Below are 20,594 nucleotides of genomic sequence, written 5' to 3'. Positions count from 1 at the left end.
TTGTTATGGTCAATGCACCTGCCCTCAACACCTCTATCCTTCAGATATTGTTTTCTCAGTCTAATCTGTTCTTATTTTAAAAGTGCTGCTTCCTGGCTGCAGGAATGCGCTCCTGTCGCTAGAATAGAGGAGTGTTTGCATTTGCATTGAGTTGCTGTGAAAGGCGGTATTCTGCTGGCTGGCACCTGGGGCCATGCGAGAAAAGAGCAAAGCGCAGACAAAAGACAAGTGCAAAAATCCCGGCCCAGGGATGGCCCGAGCGCCACACACAAACCCCAAGCCGCTGGAGCAGCAGGAGTGGGCTGAACAAAAGCCACCCTGTAAGAGAGCCAGCGAACCCCTCCTTTTCCCACCATCATGCCTTCCCTGCCACGCATTACTGGCTTGGCTGCATTATCCATGGCAGCCTAATCGGGCCAAAGGAACGTTGTTGTAGATTGCTTTCCCTCCCCCTCGTTGGGCGCCTGATTCCAGGCTGCTGACCCCGTAGGCCCGGCCCATCCTATTTGTCACTTATTAAAGTGCTTCTGCTGAGAAGGCGAGGGAGGCATTTGGAGAACTGGAGGGCGTTTGAGTGGAGAATTAATGAGTTCCTCAAGAGAACACCCTCACACACCAGGCACACGCACCGCAGATCTCTGCCGTCCCGTCCACTGAACGCCCAGGCACTCGCCACAGATGCTTACTGCTCAAGTAACTCTGCTCATTTCTCGAAAAAGGTTTGATGTTAAGTTAACCCCTCAGTTGGATGGCTAAACATTTTTGAATCTAAAAATCAGGTTTGATGAATGTCTTTGCTCTTCTTAATTGTCATTTCATGTCATTTCATTTGTGAGATTTAGTCAGTTCTGAGGTTGATTAACCCTTTCCTCACTAGCCTTTAAAAAAATTATTTCACTAAGCTTTCATGGCCCCCAGAATATTTTGTTGTATGAATATCTGAACATGCACTATGTAAGGGATAATGCATTAAATGATTTTAATGCACAATGTGGATGGAAAAAAAACACCTGACACGAAGTGCATTCAAATTGCCTCATCCTTCCCTGGGTAATTTTGACCCGGATTTTTTTTTTTTTTTTTTATATAAATATTGAGTGATCATCGGAGGGGTCCAAGACCCCGTGAATTTTGTTGCACTTGAACCATGAATACACACAAAAAAATGTAATGGATTTGAGGAGTTTTGTGGTTGAAATTTAAAAAAGTAACAAATCCTTCCCTCTCGGGTCAAATTGACCCCCATAGAAATGAATAGAATGCAAGGGATGCTTCAGTACACATAGAAAAACCTAAAAATGCTCAAAATTCAAACTAAAAATGCTTAACTTTTACCAAAAAATTATTTGATAATGTCTACATGTATATCTGAGTGCATACTGAAGGGTAATGACTTTAGGACCCAGCGGAAACAACTCATTTGCTCCATATAGAGCTATAAGGCCATCTAGTGGCAAGAGTCATGAAATATCATGTTTTAGCCTATATATATTTTTTTCCACAAGAGGTCGGCAAAGACACCCAATGTAAGGTATTTTGAGCTGAATTTAAAGGTTTAGGCATGAAATTAAGGCATGAGTTATTTTGAATTTAAGTTGAAAGAATGTGAGGAATGTGCTTCTAAATACTTATAAATTATTTATTGATTAAATCTAGTAATTTAAAGAAAAAAAAATTCTAGACAAAAAAAAAAAAAGTATAATTTTAGGGCTTTGGGTCATTTTGACCCGCGAGGGAAGGATTTATTACAAAACGCGAGGGAAGGGTTAATGATGATCCCGCTCATTCCATGGTAATTTGCCAGCATTGACAACTTAAATGCTTCAATGAAAACAGCACATTAATACAGAATGGTAACTGACTTGGAACTACTTGTGCATTAAACTGCATTAATCATTCGGTAACGTTAGGCAGTTTTGATTTATATGCTGTTTAATGTTTGATTTTACATGTACGTAAGCAACGGTTTTATCGCTTGTTTCTGCTTCTTCGCCTGTGTTATGAATGACAAATTCTCTAATCTTTTAGAAGTGACTGTTCTGGAGTGGCAGTCTACAATTGTGAGATATAAACTCGATATCCTTGTGTCATAAACTTACAAAAAAGTCAAAATTCTGAGATAGTAATAATAATAGGTTTAAATGTTATCTATGTAAAATGTTATAGTTTTAAATATTATGTCATGCTGTAACTGTAGGGCTAAAATATGGAACTTTTCCATAAACTAACAAAAATATACAATGAGAAAAGAAAAACAATCGAAAACAATGAACTAAATTGTAAAAGTTTCATACGGTCTTTAAATAAACTATTCTTTGTTATCAATTTTCTAAGCTTCCATTTTGCTAAACATGGTTTATGAATGCACTGCCAGAGTTTTTGCTTGCGCTTTCAGATTTTTCATTTAAAGCCCTGAGATACTCAGGGTCTGAACAGAAGAAATGAACCAGAGAAGATTTCCACGTCAAAGAAGGCGGATCCTCATCCTCACATCTATTACATTCTCAATGCTGTATGAAGGTGTTACCAGCTGGAGCGAACTTTTGGAAAGCTCGCGTTGGCAAGCTGTTACAAATTCCCGAAAGGAACTCCAAATAAACATAGTTTTGGCCTGATTTTGTTCGAAATCACGTCACACCAGTTCGTTCTTCGGTTTTGCTTGAATTATATATCAGGGTATATAAAGTATATATGATGCTGTTCATCACTTACACAAACAAATCAATGAATCTTCATCGAAAATGTCACAGCATTGTGTAGCCTATGGCTGTAAGAACCACCTGAACATGGCAAAATGTGAATGATAAGGTGGTCGGGGGTTGTCTTCATCTCTATCAGCTTGTGATATCATTTGTAAAAAGTCTCACATAGTACGCGTTCTAATTAGATAAGTTTGAGGCATATTGGTTCAGGTGCACAACTGGATTAGGTCAAAGGTTAAACTAACCTAAGGGTATGGCACTCAGGTTCAAATGGCTAAAGTCACTAACCTTTGTGCTGGGTTGAAAACCCTAAAACATTTGTGGTGTTCCCAGTCAAAAATGACCGGCCAGCAATTTTTTATTATTTTTTATAAATCTCTCGTTATGTTACCTTATTACCAAATATTGGATTCAATTATTTCAATCTGATGTAGTCAGCCGGATCCGGGCCGTATCCAGATCAGATGGTGGACCTGCGCCTAGACACGACCACAGCGCATCTCTGAAGTGTCAGCAGAGATTGTGTCTACTAGACTCTCCCCTGTGAAGGCCTCATCGACACGACAGCCACCAGCACTGATCCTCAACAAACCCGTCTCCATACCGGTGTGATGACTCCGATCTTCAACCAGATGGAACTGGATAATATTCTGAATGTTCCAATCCAATCTGACTTCTGACCTGTAATGCTGCCTGAATCATAATCAGACACTATTCATTCACTGGCCAGAGGAGAACTGGCCCCCGACTGAGCCTGGTTTCTCCCAAGGTTTTTTTCTGTCACCTGATGGAGTTTTGGTTTGCTTAGTTGGGGACACTTAATATTCAACAATATTATTGATCCACCTGCATTGACACCATTATATGAGAACTGAACTGAGCTGGACGATGACATCACGTTTTTTTTCAGAGCGGCTCTATATATAAATGAACTAAATTAATAACTTTTTTACAACAAAAATGAACCATTACTGAACTTAGTAAAGCTAGACTGTGATGGTATTTTCTTCTAGAAACAAACTTTGTTGATCATTATTTTCCTTTTATCACTGTAAAGCTACTTTGAAATAAAGGTGATTTAACTTGACTTGTCAGCTGGTTTTCTATCAATTAGGACAGGTTTTGTATTTATTTTTTAAAGTGATTGATCGTAGGCCTCACTGATTTGAGAATAAAGTTCATCTCTGTGAAAAAGAAAGCCTGTAATACTCAAAATAGTTTGCTTGTGCACATGAACGTGTGTGTGTGTGTGTGTGTGTGTGTGTGCACGGATTCATGAGTATGCATGTATCCACACATGCACAGGTCCGAGGCCTTTATTTTTGCAAGCCCACATGTACATATGTGAACACGAACATGATGAACACACTCCTGAACACTAATTGTTTCTCTGATTTTCAACTCCCCCATTCGTTTTCAATGGGCGGCCATTTTTGACCAATATAAGCTCAGTACAAATATAAGCTAAAATACAAAACCTGTCCTTATTTAAAGAAAACAAGTTTACAAAAAGATTGAATCCAGTATTTGGTGATAAAATAGCATAACAAGAGATATAAGCTATTTTGTAGGCCGGTCATTTTGACTGGGAACACCACAGTTGTGACTTTGACAAAATTATCCACAAATAATGCTTTTTTCACTCAAAAACTGAGGTATGTAAGCTCAGATAAATGAGGCCTACGATCAATCAGTTCCAAAAAGAAATATAAAACCGGTCCTAATTGAAAGATAACAAGTTGACAAAAAGATTTAATCCAATATTTGGTGATGATGTAGCATAATGAGAGATTTAGAAGCAATTTTTTGTGGGCCGGTCATTTTTGACCGAGAACACCACAAGTGTTACAATGTGGGGAAAAACGCACAAAAAGTATCACATTTTTTTTGGGCAAGTTGTTAGACTCTGGGTGAGTAAAGTCAGTAAATTTTAGTCCAATGCAAAAACATTCACTAGCATTTTCAGGTATGGGAAAATCCTCTCCATGTCAAAATGACCTGAACACAACATAAGGGTTAGTTAAACAACTCTATCCCTTCGCTAGCCCACATACACATAAGTCAAGCCGCTAGATGAGAGAGCACATAAGTCTTGGCGAGATCTATGTGTTTTGGGGAGCTGTATTGTCCTATTGTCTTCCTATCATCTCTGTGTGATGATTATATGTGTATTAATGTTGCAGCATGTTTTAGGTTCTCTCAGCACCAGGCATGTGTTGGCTTGTATTGTGTCATTCTTCTTGTTCCTGCTTTGTCTGGGAATTTATGCATGTCAATTTATGCAGCAGCAGCATATCTTTCATGCTCACAGCATCGTGTCTGTGTATCTATTAGCAGTAGCAAGTCCATAGACTACAGCGTAGCAGATCTAGTCGGCCAAGACCAAATACATTAACACTGACATATTCAATAGCATGCTAAAACTATTTCGCTATTAGTCTATTTAGAATAAGTCTGGATTAACAGTAAACGACCTGTGAGTATGCCATGTGAATGGAAATGAGACAGACCATCTGGCTAAGCAGGCTCTGAAATATTTGGAAATTGACATTAAAGTGCCAAGTGAAAGGGTGTTACTATTTTCTGTGAATGTGCGCAACTTCCAATTCATTATAGATCAATAACTGTAACAATAACAAAATCCTGTAAATGGTATAATAATTTGTGCTACAAACCAGTGTTTATGATTACGCTAATATGTTAACAAATGAGTTTTCAATATAAAACAGGTTTACTCATCATCAGGTACTCAATGCATTTGAATGAGTAAAGCAGGTCTATATATATCGCTTCTCTTCACTTACTGCCCCAAAGGAGACATGCTCACAAATGGACAAAATACTTTCTAATTACATCTGGAGAAACAAACCTCATAAAGAAAAATTAATAAACTCTCTGGAGGTGGCATACATATTGTGGATTTTAAAGTTTTCAACCAAATTCTGAAAAATAATAGGATTAAAAACTTTTTGAAAAATGTTGTTCCTCATTATTTTATACAAACACAATTTCTTTCAAGGTAATATCACTCATAACATTATACACTTAGCCCAATTATTTTTCAAAATATGTTTTTAAGTTTTTAACTTTGCTTTGAAAAATCCTAAGAACAGAAATTTCAACTTAATATAAAGTTTTGGGGTCAAAGATTAACATAATTTATTCAAATCAAACTGATGTAAATTCTGACTTTAACCACCATGTGGATCAGCAAAATGTGCGTACATTTATTTTTTCAGTTATGAGCCACCTTTTTCTATGAATTACTGATGCCATGGCAGTCAAAGCAGCAGATGAACAAGAGCACACCAGTAAACGTCCAGTGATACTAATATCTTTAATTACAGTGCATTTCTGTCAAAATGAAAAACAATAAAAAAGACATTGGTTAAGAGTCACACTATACAACAGTTTGCTATGAGATTCACATAGTTTCGACCCCAAGTAATCAGTGTCTACCAAATCAGAGGTTAATTGAGAAGAGAGAGAGAGAATAAAAGATAAATAATAAAGTGGCTTTTAAACCATCATTTCTAACATTGCATTAACAGTGACCATGTGATTGACGTGAAGGTTGTTCATCTCTAACAGGTGTCTCTGCGGACTGTAAAGGCACCAGGGCTTCTGGGGGAAAATCACTTCTACATGCAAAACACAAAACTCAAACATGACATTGATATTAACATGCCAACATTCTTATAGTTGTTTTACATCTTAAATCTATAAAAATGCACTACTGATTTGTTAGATATTAAGTTATAATGTGCTAAGATGAGGTCGGTGTTGTTTATTCCTTGTGCTGGTTAGATATTGAGTTCATAACACACTTAAATCCAGAACATGAAATTGAAAATAACACTTAAACAAGAGTGTCAAAACAACAGGAAATTTATTTAAATTAAGGTTTCAGTTTATCTTAAGGGTGAACCTCCAAAAATATGCCCAAGTGACATTTCACCCGCCAAAAATAAATAATTGTAATATTTTGTAAAAAGAAAACAAAGCCTATTTTTGTAAAACTAAAAAAAAAAATTATATTGTTGCATTATTTTTTTTAATGACCAACCTCCCCTTAAAAAATAGCATTACTGTTACGAGCCTGAACATTTTACCTCAAACCTTTGTTAACCTGAGCCGCACCGACTTTTCTTCCACATATTCACAAAAAACATATGCTGTGTATTGGGAATCTGATTTAAAATAATAATAATAATAATAATAATAATCTGAATCTTTGTGTAGCTGACTTAATGATTTAAAGGCATCACTCCTCTGTGGCTTCTAAAGTATCACGACAGTAAAGCTAGAGGTCACGTAAGCCTTGGCTGAGAAGACAGTGTAATCGATTTTTGGTTTCTCTTCCTCAAAATTGAACCGTAATATGTGCAGGTAGTGTCCGTAATGTTTGATTTCCTTTACTCAGTTCAAGACAAACAAAACAGTTTTGTTTACAGTACATCTAAAAGAGAGTCTTATTATAAGCACAATAAAATAATACATGTGCAAGATTCAAATGAGACCTGACAGAGTTTACAGGACTAACGTTCTTCAAACTCTTTCCAATGACTCAAACAGAAAGAATGTGAAAAAAAAAAAAAAAAACGTAACAATGAAGGGCTAAATCTATTTTGCATAATGGTGCTCAAAAAAGCTGCCTCACAACAAAAAACTATTTACATTAAAGTGAGTAACACTTTTTCTCTCTTTATTTGAAATGAGCGCAGCTTCCAGCACCGTCGGTTTAAAAACAAGAGTAAAGCGAGTGTTGAGAATATGAAACTAAGGAAGAGCAGTACAGTGAGGTCATTATTTGTGGTTCTTCAGTTGGTTGGACAACCAATCGAGTCCTTCATAGAGGCCATCGCCGCTTGTGGCGCACGTGGCCTGAATGTACCAGTTCCTGTGCCGGAGCGAATGCAGCCCCAGCTTGTCCGTGATTTCCGCAGCGTTCATGGCGTTCGGTAGATCCTGTCGGACAAAGACATTGTCAAATATGTAAAGCAAAACGCATTTGGAAAGAACTGCAGATAATCAGTTGAAATCTGTTAGCACCTGTTTGTTGGCAAACACTAGCAGGACTGCTTCCCTGAGCTCATCCTCAGCCAACATTCTCATCAGCTCTTCTCGTGCTTCATTCACACGCTCTCTGTCATTGCTGTCAACCACAAAGATCAGACCTAAAGAAAGAAAGAAAGAAAGAAAGAAAGAAAAAAACCCATCAGAATAATGGACTGGTGTGAGAGACCAGCTTATGGTTCCAGCCACAGGTTAGGGATGAAATGGTAACCGGTTTGACGATGAACCATGATAATAAAAAATTCCTGACGGTTAGTATTACCGTTTCATATTTGAACTATTAAAGGGTTAGTTCACCCAAAAATGAAATTTCTGTCATTAATTACTCACCCTCATGTCGTTCCAAACCCGTAAAACCATCTTCTGAACACAAATTAAGATATATTGTTGATGAAATCCGAGAGGTTTCTGAACCACCAATAGACAGCATTGCCATTGCAAGGCCCAGAAAGGTAGTAACAAAAAGTATTCTCTTCACTTGATAAACTTAAGGTTGAGCCACTGTAGTCACTTGGACTATTTCAATGATGTTTTTACTAACTTTTCTGGACTGGCACAATGAAATTAGACAGCTCTCAGATTTAATCAAAAATATCTTAATTTGTGTTCCGAAGATGGTTTTACGGGTTTGGAACGACATGAGGGTGAGTAATTAATGACAGAAATTTCATTTTGGGGTGAACTAACCCTTTAAATATTGGCCAGTTTATTAGTATTATAGTATAATCATGGACAAATTGCTTGGTTTAACCATTAGTTTTCAATGATTCACTTGACTGCAAAGTTGGTACGTAAGTGGCAAAGTGAGGAAGTAAATGTGGACTTGGACAACAAAAACAGACTAATTGATCTTATTCAAATATATAGTGATTACAGCAGCCCGATTAAAACTTTCTTAAACTACTAAAATACACAATATCACACAGGAATGTCTGATAACACTGCCTGCACATTTGAATTAACTGGACTTCCCAACTCTAACACAATACACTCAGGGCCCGACATTAATGCTCGTCCGAGACAAGTGGATGTTTTTGAAGGGGCAAGTGAAAGAGAATTGTATTTGTCCGACCAGACAAGTAGCCCGATTAAAATGTAAATAACAAAAATAATTAGGGAATCGCCAAAAAGCGAGAATGATTCTGATTGTATTACATTTAGTGTAAGTGGATAATAATATATAATGTATTATGTACCGGTGATAAGGTTGTGCTGTTGAGGCTCGCACAGCCTCATGAGGAGAAATAGAAACATATGAGTGCAACACACACAAAGAAACTTGGTTAACATACTGTGGTTAAAAATCTAAATGTGGAGTTTTTATGCCACAGTTAAGCAACATCACAACCTAGAGTGCTGTTTTCCTGAATACCATCACGATTGAAACTGTGATAATTTGACGATTGAAACTGTAACTAAAGTAGTTAATATTAATGTCACTTAGATTTTAGAAGCAATATTGACTGTTTTTGTTCTATTTCAGAAGTGAAAATAGCTCCAAACAAAGATCACAGCAGAACCTTAGCGCATCTCACAGCAACACTCAGTCATGTTTCTTTACTGAATGATTCAGTGTTTTGATCGAATCTGTTGAGTCTGTCTGCCTTATACCGTAGATTTGTGGCTGTCAGACTGCATATGAGATTTTACGGCGATGGTTCCCATTGTAGCTACCCAACTTAAATACCTTTTTACAAACGCTGCAAAATCCTTTATTTTGACCACCAACGGACTGCAACCATGTCCTAAACTGTTTGTCTTCCACCCACTTTTGCACATTTTTCTGGTCTAGTTTTATTCCTGCTGTTCAAAATGACCCAGGTCTAGGTTTGGTAACCGAGAATCGGTTCTTATCCAGATCCGTTAGTGTTTTTGAAAAATACCGGAACCGTGCGAAATTCCTAAGTTTCGGTTCCGATAACGGTTCTGGAGCGATGTGTGGCTGAAGTTCTGGAGGCTTATCCTTTAATAGAACATGAATATTCTCATGAATATTAAAATAGTAATGAATGCACTGAAAAACCCTCGCGCTACTCGTATAAGTTTTGCGTCAGATATCAACGCAGAGAGAGAGTATAAAGACAGTAGAGCTGCACGATTAATCTTTAAAAAATCTCGATTCAAACGATCTTATTCCTAAATGACAAAAACTTCACACCGGAACATTCAAATCTGTTTGCGCTGTCGCTGACCCAGAAAGAGCAGTTGTCAATATGAAACAGCTTTACTTTCAGTCTTTTCAACCACACAGTATTGATATTTCTGTGTTACAAATATTCAAATGATCACAGAAATACTAAGATAAAAGTTTATAGTTTGAGTATAAACACTGACGTCTACGGTAGCAACCAAAACCTTTTGAAAGTCACTTCAGAACTTACAAAATGTATATAATGAGCGAGTACATCATGATTGCCTTTTTTCAAACCGTGTTTTTGTCTTATCCTGAATCACTACGGTAAGCCTGTAATAAGCGTTTATACTCGGACTACTTTACACCGGTCAGGTCGGCACCGCTGCGGAGTATCCCAGTACCTGCGTGACTTGTCATAGACATATACAGAGATGTATATGCAGTTCTGTTTATTAACCGCTAGAGCGCTGATTCATCCAGTGATGAAACAAGTGAAGTCTTTATGAATCAATCAATCAAACCGATTTTAAAAATATTCTGTTTCACCTGTCTGGATCTTACATGTGTTCAAGCATATTCTACCCTTTCTGAGAGGGTATTCTCCACTGCTGGAGATACAGTAAGCTTGGAGAGGTCCCAGATTCTCAAGGAGAATGCAGAAATTTTTATTTTCCATCAGAAAAATTAATTATTTTTGCATAAATTGCTAAATAATATGTTGAATTTGTTGACATTACCAGTCTGTTAAACTCATTTGACAAGTATAAGAAATAAACACAAAAGGATTGTGCATTTTTCCCTTGCTACTAGTTTTATTAGTTGTTTTAAATCATTTTTATTGAATGGGAACCGGAATCGGAAAATTTCTTCCGATTCCCAACCCTACCCAGGTCACATCCGCATCATGCCAGTTTTGCTCCGGCCGGAAGCAATTACCAAACTGGTTCCGTGTGTTTATCACACTAACGTAAATATTTTGCAACAGCAAATAAAAAATATTAATTATGAAGGCTATATTCAAATAAATTGATAATATAACATTTTCTTCAAAACTATCTACATTTTGAATGTCTGTAGGATTAAAATTTAATGCTTTTTAATGCCATTTAAGGCCTTAATTTTCGCAAAATCCATTTAATAACTTTTAATGCTTTTTAATGCCATGTGGAAACCCTGAAAAACACACTCAGGGTAAATATGACTAATATGCAGATTTAAATATGTCAAAGCTGATAGAACACTGATGTGAATATAGCTTCAAAATAGATTATATTTACACCACAACTTTTTTACTCTGAAAAGTGAATCACCGATTTACTAGTCTGAAGGACAAGAACATGACAAGGCTTAAATGTCGAGCGTTGACACTGTATTACTGTCTTACCTTGTGTGTTCTGGAAATAATGACGCCACAATGGTCGAATCTTATCTTGACCACCAACGTCCCAAACTGTGAAGCTTATATTCTTGTACTCCACAGTTTCAACGTTAAAGCCTTGAACACAAAAGAAAAAAAAAACATATATATAAATATATATATATATATATATACACACACACGCATTATTTATTCTCTTTATCAGACACTGATAATGGGAAACAGATCTTGGTCATCTACCGATTGTTGGGATGGTGGTAACAATTTCTCCCAGCTTCAGCTTGTACAGAATCGTCGTCTTTCCAGCAGCATCAAGACCCACCATAAGAATCCTCATCTCTTTCTTGCCAAAGACTTTAAAGAGGTTTGCAAATAGATTGCCCATGTTTGAGAGATGCTTTTTTCACTCCACTGAAACTAAACAGGACAAAAAGTGAATTAAAAAGCCACTTCCTCCAGCAGGACCAAGTGTGAAATACTTACTGACACAAATAGTGTGAAAAATCATATGCATTTTTACACTTCACAGAGGCTAAACTTCAAGTCGACATAATGACAAAGTGTGATTCTCCAAGTGGATAACATGTACATGACAACTGACTCTTTAAATAAACCAGGAAATGCTGTAAAAAGCTCTCACGACTAAATATATAATCAAATATTTCATAACTCAACAGCTTGGAGAAATTTTTTAAAATAATATTTACTCATAAAGGCTGATAGTGTTCAGAGGCAGTTTTACAGAACTTGTTATATCTCATCTGTTTAGTAAGCATAGCGATTTCAGTAAAATATCAGGTTAACTTATTAGATCTGATCATCAGACGTTTTAGTAACATGGCCACACGGCTTTATAATAATTTAAAATAAGTCGATTAAACTAGTTTTTGTGGTTGACAAAAGCCTCTATAATACTCATACATAATTTTAATAATAATGTTGAGTGAGAGCAAGTTAATGTATTACATCATCTATACGATATTAGTTATTTGAGAAGTAAAGTTGACTTCGGATTGTTGTTTCCTTTGTCACAGACACTCACATCTGACCGGCTTTAATTCAGTTTAACTCCGAAAATCTCCCACTAACCCTTTTCACTGGTAACGCATCATACAAGAGTATCTAGCGCTTGTTTTCACTGTGGTTAACATTTCGAATACAACAATTAAAGTTGAAATTAAATATACAAAAGTATGTTTTTTAAATGAAAAAACTCACAGTTCAAGTTTCCTCAACTTCGAGGCGTTTCCTCCCTCAAGATGGCGGGTTTCCGGCCACGTCAGTGCGTCTCGCATCACTTCCGTCGAGAAGGTGATACATAACAGAGAGCTCTGTAGGTCAGGTTTAGTACTACACGTGTGTATTTTCTTTTTATATATATATTATCAATGCAAAAAATACAGAGATGACATGTTTATGGTGTATGAACAATGTGAAAAAGAAGAAGAAAATAATGAACAATAATAATAAGAAGAGAAGATAGAGAAAAAGAACATGAGGGTAAGGATATACAAATTAAAGACATCACTTTTTTTTCACAGTTAGGTCCAACATGCACACATCCATGTAAAAAAGTAGGTAATGTGTCGGTGGCCTTAACATTTTCTTTCCAATTTCAAAATGATCCGAGAAATGGCAATATTATCTTACTGTCTCAGCATTTAGCCTGTAACGATACAGATAGACAGATATAGGCAAAGAAATGTACAAATATAAATAAAAGTGGTCGTTTTGAAACTTTAATTAATTATTTTTTTATTTGCAGAATGTAGGCTATATCCTATCTTTAACAAGTGCAGCTGTATGTTTGTTTAATTTAATCTGTTGTATCACCTTGGAAATGAGGTGTTAAATCAAGCTAATTGCTCAATGTTGACAATACTTGACAACTTACATTTAGACAAGCCCATAATTTCATAATTTCAAAAACTAACTAACACGTATAGTTGCACATAAAAAAAAGATTTATTATTATTATTAGCTTTGCAGCCATTTTAAGCAAATCATTGCATCTTATGCACACAAAGGCACTTATTCATGTGTGTCGCATCAAAGTATGTTGAAAGCATTTAGCTGACTTTCCCCCAGACAGCTGTCTTTTCATGAGGCATTTCTCAAGGCCAGGTTAACAGCTGCTACACCTCTGGGGGTGGAAGTTTGGGACCTCAGATCCAAGTCTCCTCCATGCATGCTGGCACAGAAATATTAATGCGCTGTTGGAGAAGCACAAAGCGTGATGGCAGGGCCATGTGGATACTAACGGCTGCTATAAGAACTATAATGTGACAAGCCAGCTATTGCTAAATCATTATCCAGTAGATTTATGTTGATGTTGAAAACACAACCTACAAATAAATATATTTATTTCTCATAATGGGATGTTAACATTAATAAAAAGCGACATAACCCACATTAACTATAACTACATTGCTGTTGCAAATAAAATGTCATATAGTGGGAAACTAGTGGAAAAGCAATATGGTTTGACCATTATAAAGTTAAAGTTAACCACTTTATTAATCCCACACAGGGCAATTATATTAGGGCAGTGGGCATCACATCACAAACTAAAAAAACATACATTAAAAATCATATTCCACATACACATCTACATTTTACAACATTCCACTGCACCAGGAATATATAGGCCTCATATTACAATTGAATGGAATGAGATGTGCATTTTATATCCAAAAAATAAATGAACCAAGGCTGTTTGGGAGGACCTAAGTTGTTTTTTATTCATTTATTTATTTTATTGATTTATGTATTGTTTGTTTTTTGTGAGAAGTGTTTTTTTGGTTATTGGTCTATTTGCAACTATTTGCAAATAATATTTGTCCACCTCAGTGTCTATATTGGTTACGGCCCTGAAATTAATATGCATTTTACACAAAAAATTTGATTAAAACAGAAATATTCATAAAAATTAATTTTAAGGGTCATTCCTGGGATTCGATGCCTTTTGTGTCCCCAGTAAAAATCATGATCTTTTTGCCTTAAAATTTTGAACAATATCAATTTTAAACCTGTATTAGTCAGAAATAACTCATTTTGAACTCTAAGCATATTGAAGTTGATTTAAAAAAATATTTGAATTTTGAACATCACATATCTTCCTATTTCCCCAGCGCATTTTCATAATAAACACAACACTTACTATACATGATTTAAAAAAGAAAAAAGAAAAAAAGAAAAAATTACATTGTTGGGTATATCAGTATTGATTCTCTCTAATGTAAATATTATTTTTTTTCAATTATTACATTTATTTTAACAGTTATAATTAAGGTTTTTAGCTTGTCCCTCAATCTATTATCCACCATGTTATTTTTTACTACTTTCCCTTTAAATTAAAGTTGGAAAAAGGAAATGACACCATATCATAAAGCAGTCATCATTTCTTTGGAGGGAAAACAACTTGGGCAAGTGAGTGAGATCCTCGATAATTTTAATTTTTACCAATCTATTTTTACCAATTTTATTTTTCAAATTTGATGTGATCAACCTTAGTAAGGGAAATATGAAAAAAGTTAGTGGAAAAATCTAAAATTAATTGTTTCCCATCTAAATCCAGTTCAAAATAAAGTAAAATTTGAACTGGTTGTACATGAGAGATAGGAAATCATCCATCCGTCCATTCTTTATACCACTTGTCCACCCTGTTATTATTTTGTCCACCCCTGTTATCAGTTTGTCCAAAAAAAAACCCCAAAAAAATTTACTAGATCGAGTACCAATAATGCAGTACTTCCATTTAATTATTATTATTATTATTATTATTTTATTTTTATTTTTTACCAAGCTTGACCAGAATATTTTTTCAAATCACCCTATCATGACTACACAATTTTTTTTTGTAATTCACAAAATTCACCAAAGATTATGACTTTTTTTCCACCCCAAATAGGCTCTGTTGTGGATCTGCAACATTTTGAACAGGTCCGTTGTTGGATTCAAGGCAAATACTCACATCCATTTATGTTGATGGTATTTGCTATGCATTTGCAGGAGTTAAAGAATAAAGTAAATGAATCAGTCCACCAGAGGGGGCAGCATAGCGAGTTCACAGCAGGAACTGCATGATTCAAAATAAAACAATGAACCAAACAATAACATCTAAACTAAAAGTGTTTTGATCCAAGAGGCGATAAATCTACATTTTTGTCCTGTAAAAATCTATATTAAGGGCTTACCTGTGCAGCTGTTAGGTGTGAAATAAGTGAGCAAAAAATGTCAGGACTCAGTGGCAAACAATTCATTTGACATGATGACAGACATTTGTTAGAGGCAGCATATAGTTCTGCAATGTCTTGAAAGCACAGAGTGCAGTTATGCCAATAAGTCAATTTATGGAGTCATATTAATAAATGCACTTGACAAGATCAAATGATCAAAAGGTTCTCTTTCAGGAAAACATCTGAATGACTTTGTGTCAAATTCTGCTTCTTCAACAACAAAGAAAACAAAAGCTACTGGATTCACTCAGTTCACTGTTACGGAAACGTAACTTATTTGCATGTGACACAGTATATATCGTATGTATTTGTGTGTGTTCTAATGAATGGTTTGAATGGATCTAGGGGTAGGCTACATACATTTTAGCCATACTAAAATGAATCCTTTAACAGTAACGTATTTAGTAACATAGTTATCATTCAATAACCATCTCTCCAGTTACACACACACACACACACACACACACACACACACACACACACACACACACACACACACACACACAAATAATATATATACATAAGGCCTCACACATACATAAATGCATGCAGCATGCAACTTTACCAGCCAAAAGTTTTGTATCAGTAAGATTTTTAATGGTTTTAAAATAAGTAATCTCTTCTGCTCACCAAGGCTGCATTTATTTGATTAAAAATAAAAAAATAAAAATATTATGACAGTTTAAAATAACTATTTTCTATTTTAATATAAAATAATATAATATATATAAAGTGTAATTTATGTCTGTGAACAAAGTAGGCTAGTTTTGAATTTTCAGCATCATTACTCCAGTCTTCAGTGTCACATGATCCTTCAGAAATCATTATAACATGATGATTCAATGTTTAAAACAGTTGTGTAATTTTTTTTTCAGGATTCTTTGATGAATAGGAAGTTCAAAAGAACAGTGTTTATTTGAAATATGAACTTTTGTAACATTATAAATGTCTTTACTGTAACTTTTGATCAATTTAATTCATCCTTGATGAATAAAAGTATTGATTTATTTTAGTTAAATCCCCCCCCCCCCCCCATATTCACAATTTAATATTCACTCTTCCTCTGCTTCTTCTGAATCAGTTTCTGGTTCAAACATATATGGCTGAATTAAACCAAAATTTCCACTTGCAGTCATGCAGTGATTACTACAGTAAAGTTGACTAAGTATATCAGGTATTCTTAGCTTGTGTGATTGAGTGGAGGCAGGGCTAATTTGCAAATGTACGGATTTCCTATACTAAATTAAGCAAGGGTGTAGAGTTACATTCAAGCTATTTTAAGGCAGGAAGATTTTTTTTTTTCACAGGATAAAACATTTTAATATGTCATTTTGGTGATCAATGATGAGTTTTAAGGGATACAATTATTAACTACAGGGGGACTTTAACTATTCTCCTTTCTCCTTGTCTCCTTAACCAATAAAATAGTTTTGCTATTACATTACTCATTACTTCAGTAATATTGATGTTACCAACTTGTCATTAAGAAATGTAGTAAAACTAATAACTTAACTGAAAAATGGGGTTTCACGCTATTCTAAGGTGTTACTGTTTCAGTGTAATTATAGATTTTAATACCAAGTAATATTAATTAACTACATGTACTTTCAGGGTTAGAGTTAGTATTATGTTTGGTTTAGTTGTATGTAACTATGCTTAATTTAAAGTTATTACTATAGTAACTACATGTAAAATGTAACAAGGACACTGCAAAATGAATTGTTACAAATATGGTATAAGGGAAATATATAAGTGGAATAATTGACTGAATTATTGAAAATGAATGCAATTTCCAATCATTTATTAGTCCATAATCAGTTATTCCTTACTAAGCACATTCTCCAACACATTTAATACTCATCTTAGACAGTTGACAGTAAGCCTTTAATTTCAATAGTAGGAAAAAAAAATACTATGGAAGCCAATGGCTACTGTCAACTGTCTGGTTATCAACATTCTTCAAAATACTGTAAATTATTCTGTGTTCAGCATAAGAATGAAACTCATACAGGTTTGGAACAGCATGAGGTTGAGTAAATGATGACAGAATAAAAATTTTTGGGTGAACTATCCCTTTAACAGATTCATTAGCATTAGAGAGCAACAATAAGTTAAGATCAAGGGTAAATATGTAGAACAGCAAATAATTCTGTACAGGCTCATCAATCTGTAGCTACTGCTGGTTTTATTTATAGGGTCACTCACCACAAAAAGAAGATAATCCCCTTAGATTTGTGTATTGGAAGCATGGAGCGCCGCTTCAATGGAGGAAGACCGCCAAGGGACAAAACAGGCCTCTCAGTAGGAAATGGGGCTTGCATCTCAGTAGGGCACAACCACGTTCCCCTCTGAGATGGGGCCTGGAGAGCAGAATATTGCACAGTGTGAGAACAGTGTGTTCTTCAAAGGGATTGTGGGAGAATGTGTGTGCATTGAGATGAGTTTGGGGCATCAAATACGAGCCGTGCTGGCTTTGTCAATTGAAAATTGGGTGAAGCAACTCGCGCCTGGTGTGCTAGGCGTGTCTGTCATAATAATAATGTGAATAACGACAATAGCAAAAGTGCATCACTATTTGTTCTCATTGTAAAGAACTGACCAGGGACAGGAACAACGAGACTTGCTTAATTTCTCAATGGGAAGCAAGCTAGCGTGTAGCTTTTTGACGAAGACTGACAGACGTGGAAGCACCCCTCTGTTCTCAGACGCCCAAGAGATTGTGCTACAAAAGAACCTAAAGACGTCCAGGTTAGGAAACAAACAACATTATGACCACACCTCCCCTTCCCTCGCTGGCTCCCAGTGTTGGCAGCAGGAGTCGTTGGGCACTCTACCCCACGCCTCGCACAGTAGGGGTCAACGTTGAGAGGGGCAGGGTTCAGCGTGGATAAATGCGCCTCTCAGTGTCGGCTGCCAATCACCTTTGTGTGCTGATTACTGATAGCCTGAAAGGTCGTTAAGGGGATTTTCATCGCATTTTGCACCACTTCCGCAGTCCCGTCGAGAAACGTGCGCAGCCTTCGCAATATTTCACTGTCATCGAGTTGAGTTTCCACCCACAGCTCGAACTCTACTCTTTTGGACTGCATAACGAATTGCAGTTAGAGCACAAGGCTTAAAGAAGTACTGGGCCCATCAAATGTTTCCCTTAAAGGATATAGCATTGTGAAAAAATCTTGATTTCATTGATATTTTGGACGGAAAAAAATCAGCATCAACTTTCAGAACTCCAAACTTCCTCTCAAATCCAAGACTTTTCTTTGAAACTAATCAAAAAAATGGCTTGTTGCAACCATGACATCACAACCATTAATACATTAACACCGCTCACATTTGCATGACACCTATTTGGTGTTCAGCCACTCGGCCCATGCAGTCATGGTGAGGTAATATCGAGGAAGTAAGGCATGTGAGGGAAGTTTATTGAATGTATTTCCTGGTTAAGTGATAGCACTTGTTTTAAGTGTAGCCAATGTTTTATTTTCTACCAGGGTCCCTGAACAAAAATTGGAAATTGTCATGACGTCTGGTTTACTTGGCCATGCTGGAATTACATGAGGGTGTTTAAATGTTGACATCATTTTCATTTTTGAAGTGAACATGTTTAATATTTACATTTTATAAGCAGTGTAGCCTTGTTGGGCATGCTTTGTAAAATGTTTAGCTTGTTGAAACAAATCTGAGACCAAAACAATTCCACTTGGCACAGTGTGCCACATTTTCATTTTGATCTGTAAGACACCCTTGCCTCACAGGTTTTTGTCCTCTCAGGATGAAGGCTAAGAGATGGCAGTCGAATTCCCCTAATGGGGTTAAAGGGAGTTTAACCATGTAAAGAACCTCTCAAAGCGTCAGAGATCTCATCGCTCTAAGGTGGTCCAGGCGTGTCTCCTTAGTGCTTTTCACATCACACCAGTGTCTCTTTTGATATGATCAAATCCCATAGACAGGCTTTTCTCCTTGATGGGCATAATTTCTGTAATTATATTTAATCCTGCACTTGTGGCAGAGTCAGTATATTGATTGTGAAGTTTGAATCACTTTTGACACTTAAGAATGCTGTAATGTTGTCAGCATGTCCTCCATGTCACAAAGAGACTCAGAGCCTCCTGTTGTGTGTATCGGAATCAAAAGACAGTACAAATAAAATGAGGATGCATAAAAATGGTCCTTGATAATGGAAAGATTCATTTTTATGTTAATCTTGTCTGTGCGCCAACACCTATAGCAGCTTCCAACTAGAAGACCTTTGGCATTCCCTCTCTCGTGCTGTTGCAGAGCACACCTGTCCTCCTCAGGGCTAAATAAAATACCTCAGTACCTGGCAGGCGGCAACAACCACTCATTGCCGACTGACATGGCGGTGTGGTAACGTCTCTGGAGACTTGTCATTTTGCTTTATTAAGCCCCACTGACAGGCTGTTTGACACTGTGTGTGGGGTCAAAGGTGTCAGGCCACTGTGAGTGAGATGTGGGTTATACTGATTACTGCACAAATTACAGCTGAGGAGAGCCGAGCAATTGAGCTTCATAATTACAAGGGATGCTTTCACCATGAAAGGCCTCTTGAGAGACTTTATCTACATGTGTGTGTGCGTTTGATCTGTGGGGTGGAATGTCATTCCAGGCAGTATTTGAAAGATCTACAAGCACATCTGTACGAAATGCACCATGCATGATGTTCGAGTGCGGTATAAACGTTTGGAGCTTCACTGGAATTTTTATGCATGCCGTAACTGATTTGAAATTGGGTCTTTGCACACGGTATCCCAGTGTTAATCTTCAGTTTTAACTTGTCCTTCTGTCATACGCAGGTCTGTCTTAAAGGGTTAGTTCACCCAAAAAATTCATCATTTACTCTCTCATGTTGTTCCACATCCATAAGACTTTCGTTCATTTTTGGAACACAAATAAAGATATTTTAATGAAATCTGAAATATTTCTGTACCTCCATTGAAAGTCTATCAGAGGGAGTGAAATGGTGCATATAATGGCGAAGGATCACCAAGCAGGCATGTTTAACATTTAAACATTGATCAGCAAACAATGTTTGCAGCATTCAAATT

At 36.3% G+C, this 20,594-nt stretch overlaps 1 protein-coding gene across 1 annotated transcript; it reads right to left on the bottom strand.

Annotated features, from left to right (window-relative positions):
* Positions 1 to 6,020: 6,020 nt before the first annotated feature.
* Positions 6,021 to 12,594, bottom strand: arf1 (ADP-ribosylation factor 1). The gene is made up of 5 exons (XM_084121101.1): positions 12,509 to 12,594; positions 11,531 to 11,707; positions 11,297 to 11,407; positions 7,755 to 7,879; positions 6,021 to 7,670 (listed from the first exon to the last, which is right to left on the bottom strand). Exons 2-5 carry the CDS (start codon positions 11,673 to 11,675, stop codon positions 7,509 to 7,511), a joined length of 543 nt encoding a protein of 180 aa, XP_083977227.1. The 5' UTR covers positions 11,676 to 11,707; positions 12,509 to 12,594; the 3' UTR covers positions 6,021 to 7,508.
* Positions 12,595 to 20,594: the final 8,000 nt, after the last annotated feature.

The sequence above is a fragment of the Abramis brama genome (assembly GCF_963993115.1).
Source record: "Abramis brama genome assembly, chromosome: 7".
Lineage (NCBI taxonomy): Eukaryota > Metazoa > Chordata > Actinopteri > Cypriniformes > Leuciscidae > Abramis > Abramis brama.
The sequence above is the reverse complement of the archived record's forward strand: the minus strand, read 5'-3'. Positions and strand labels throughout refer to the sequence as shown.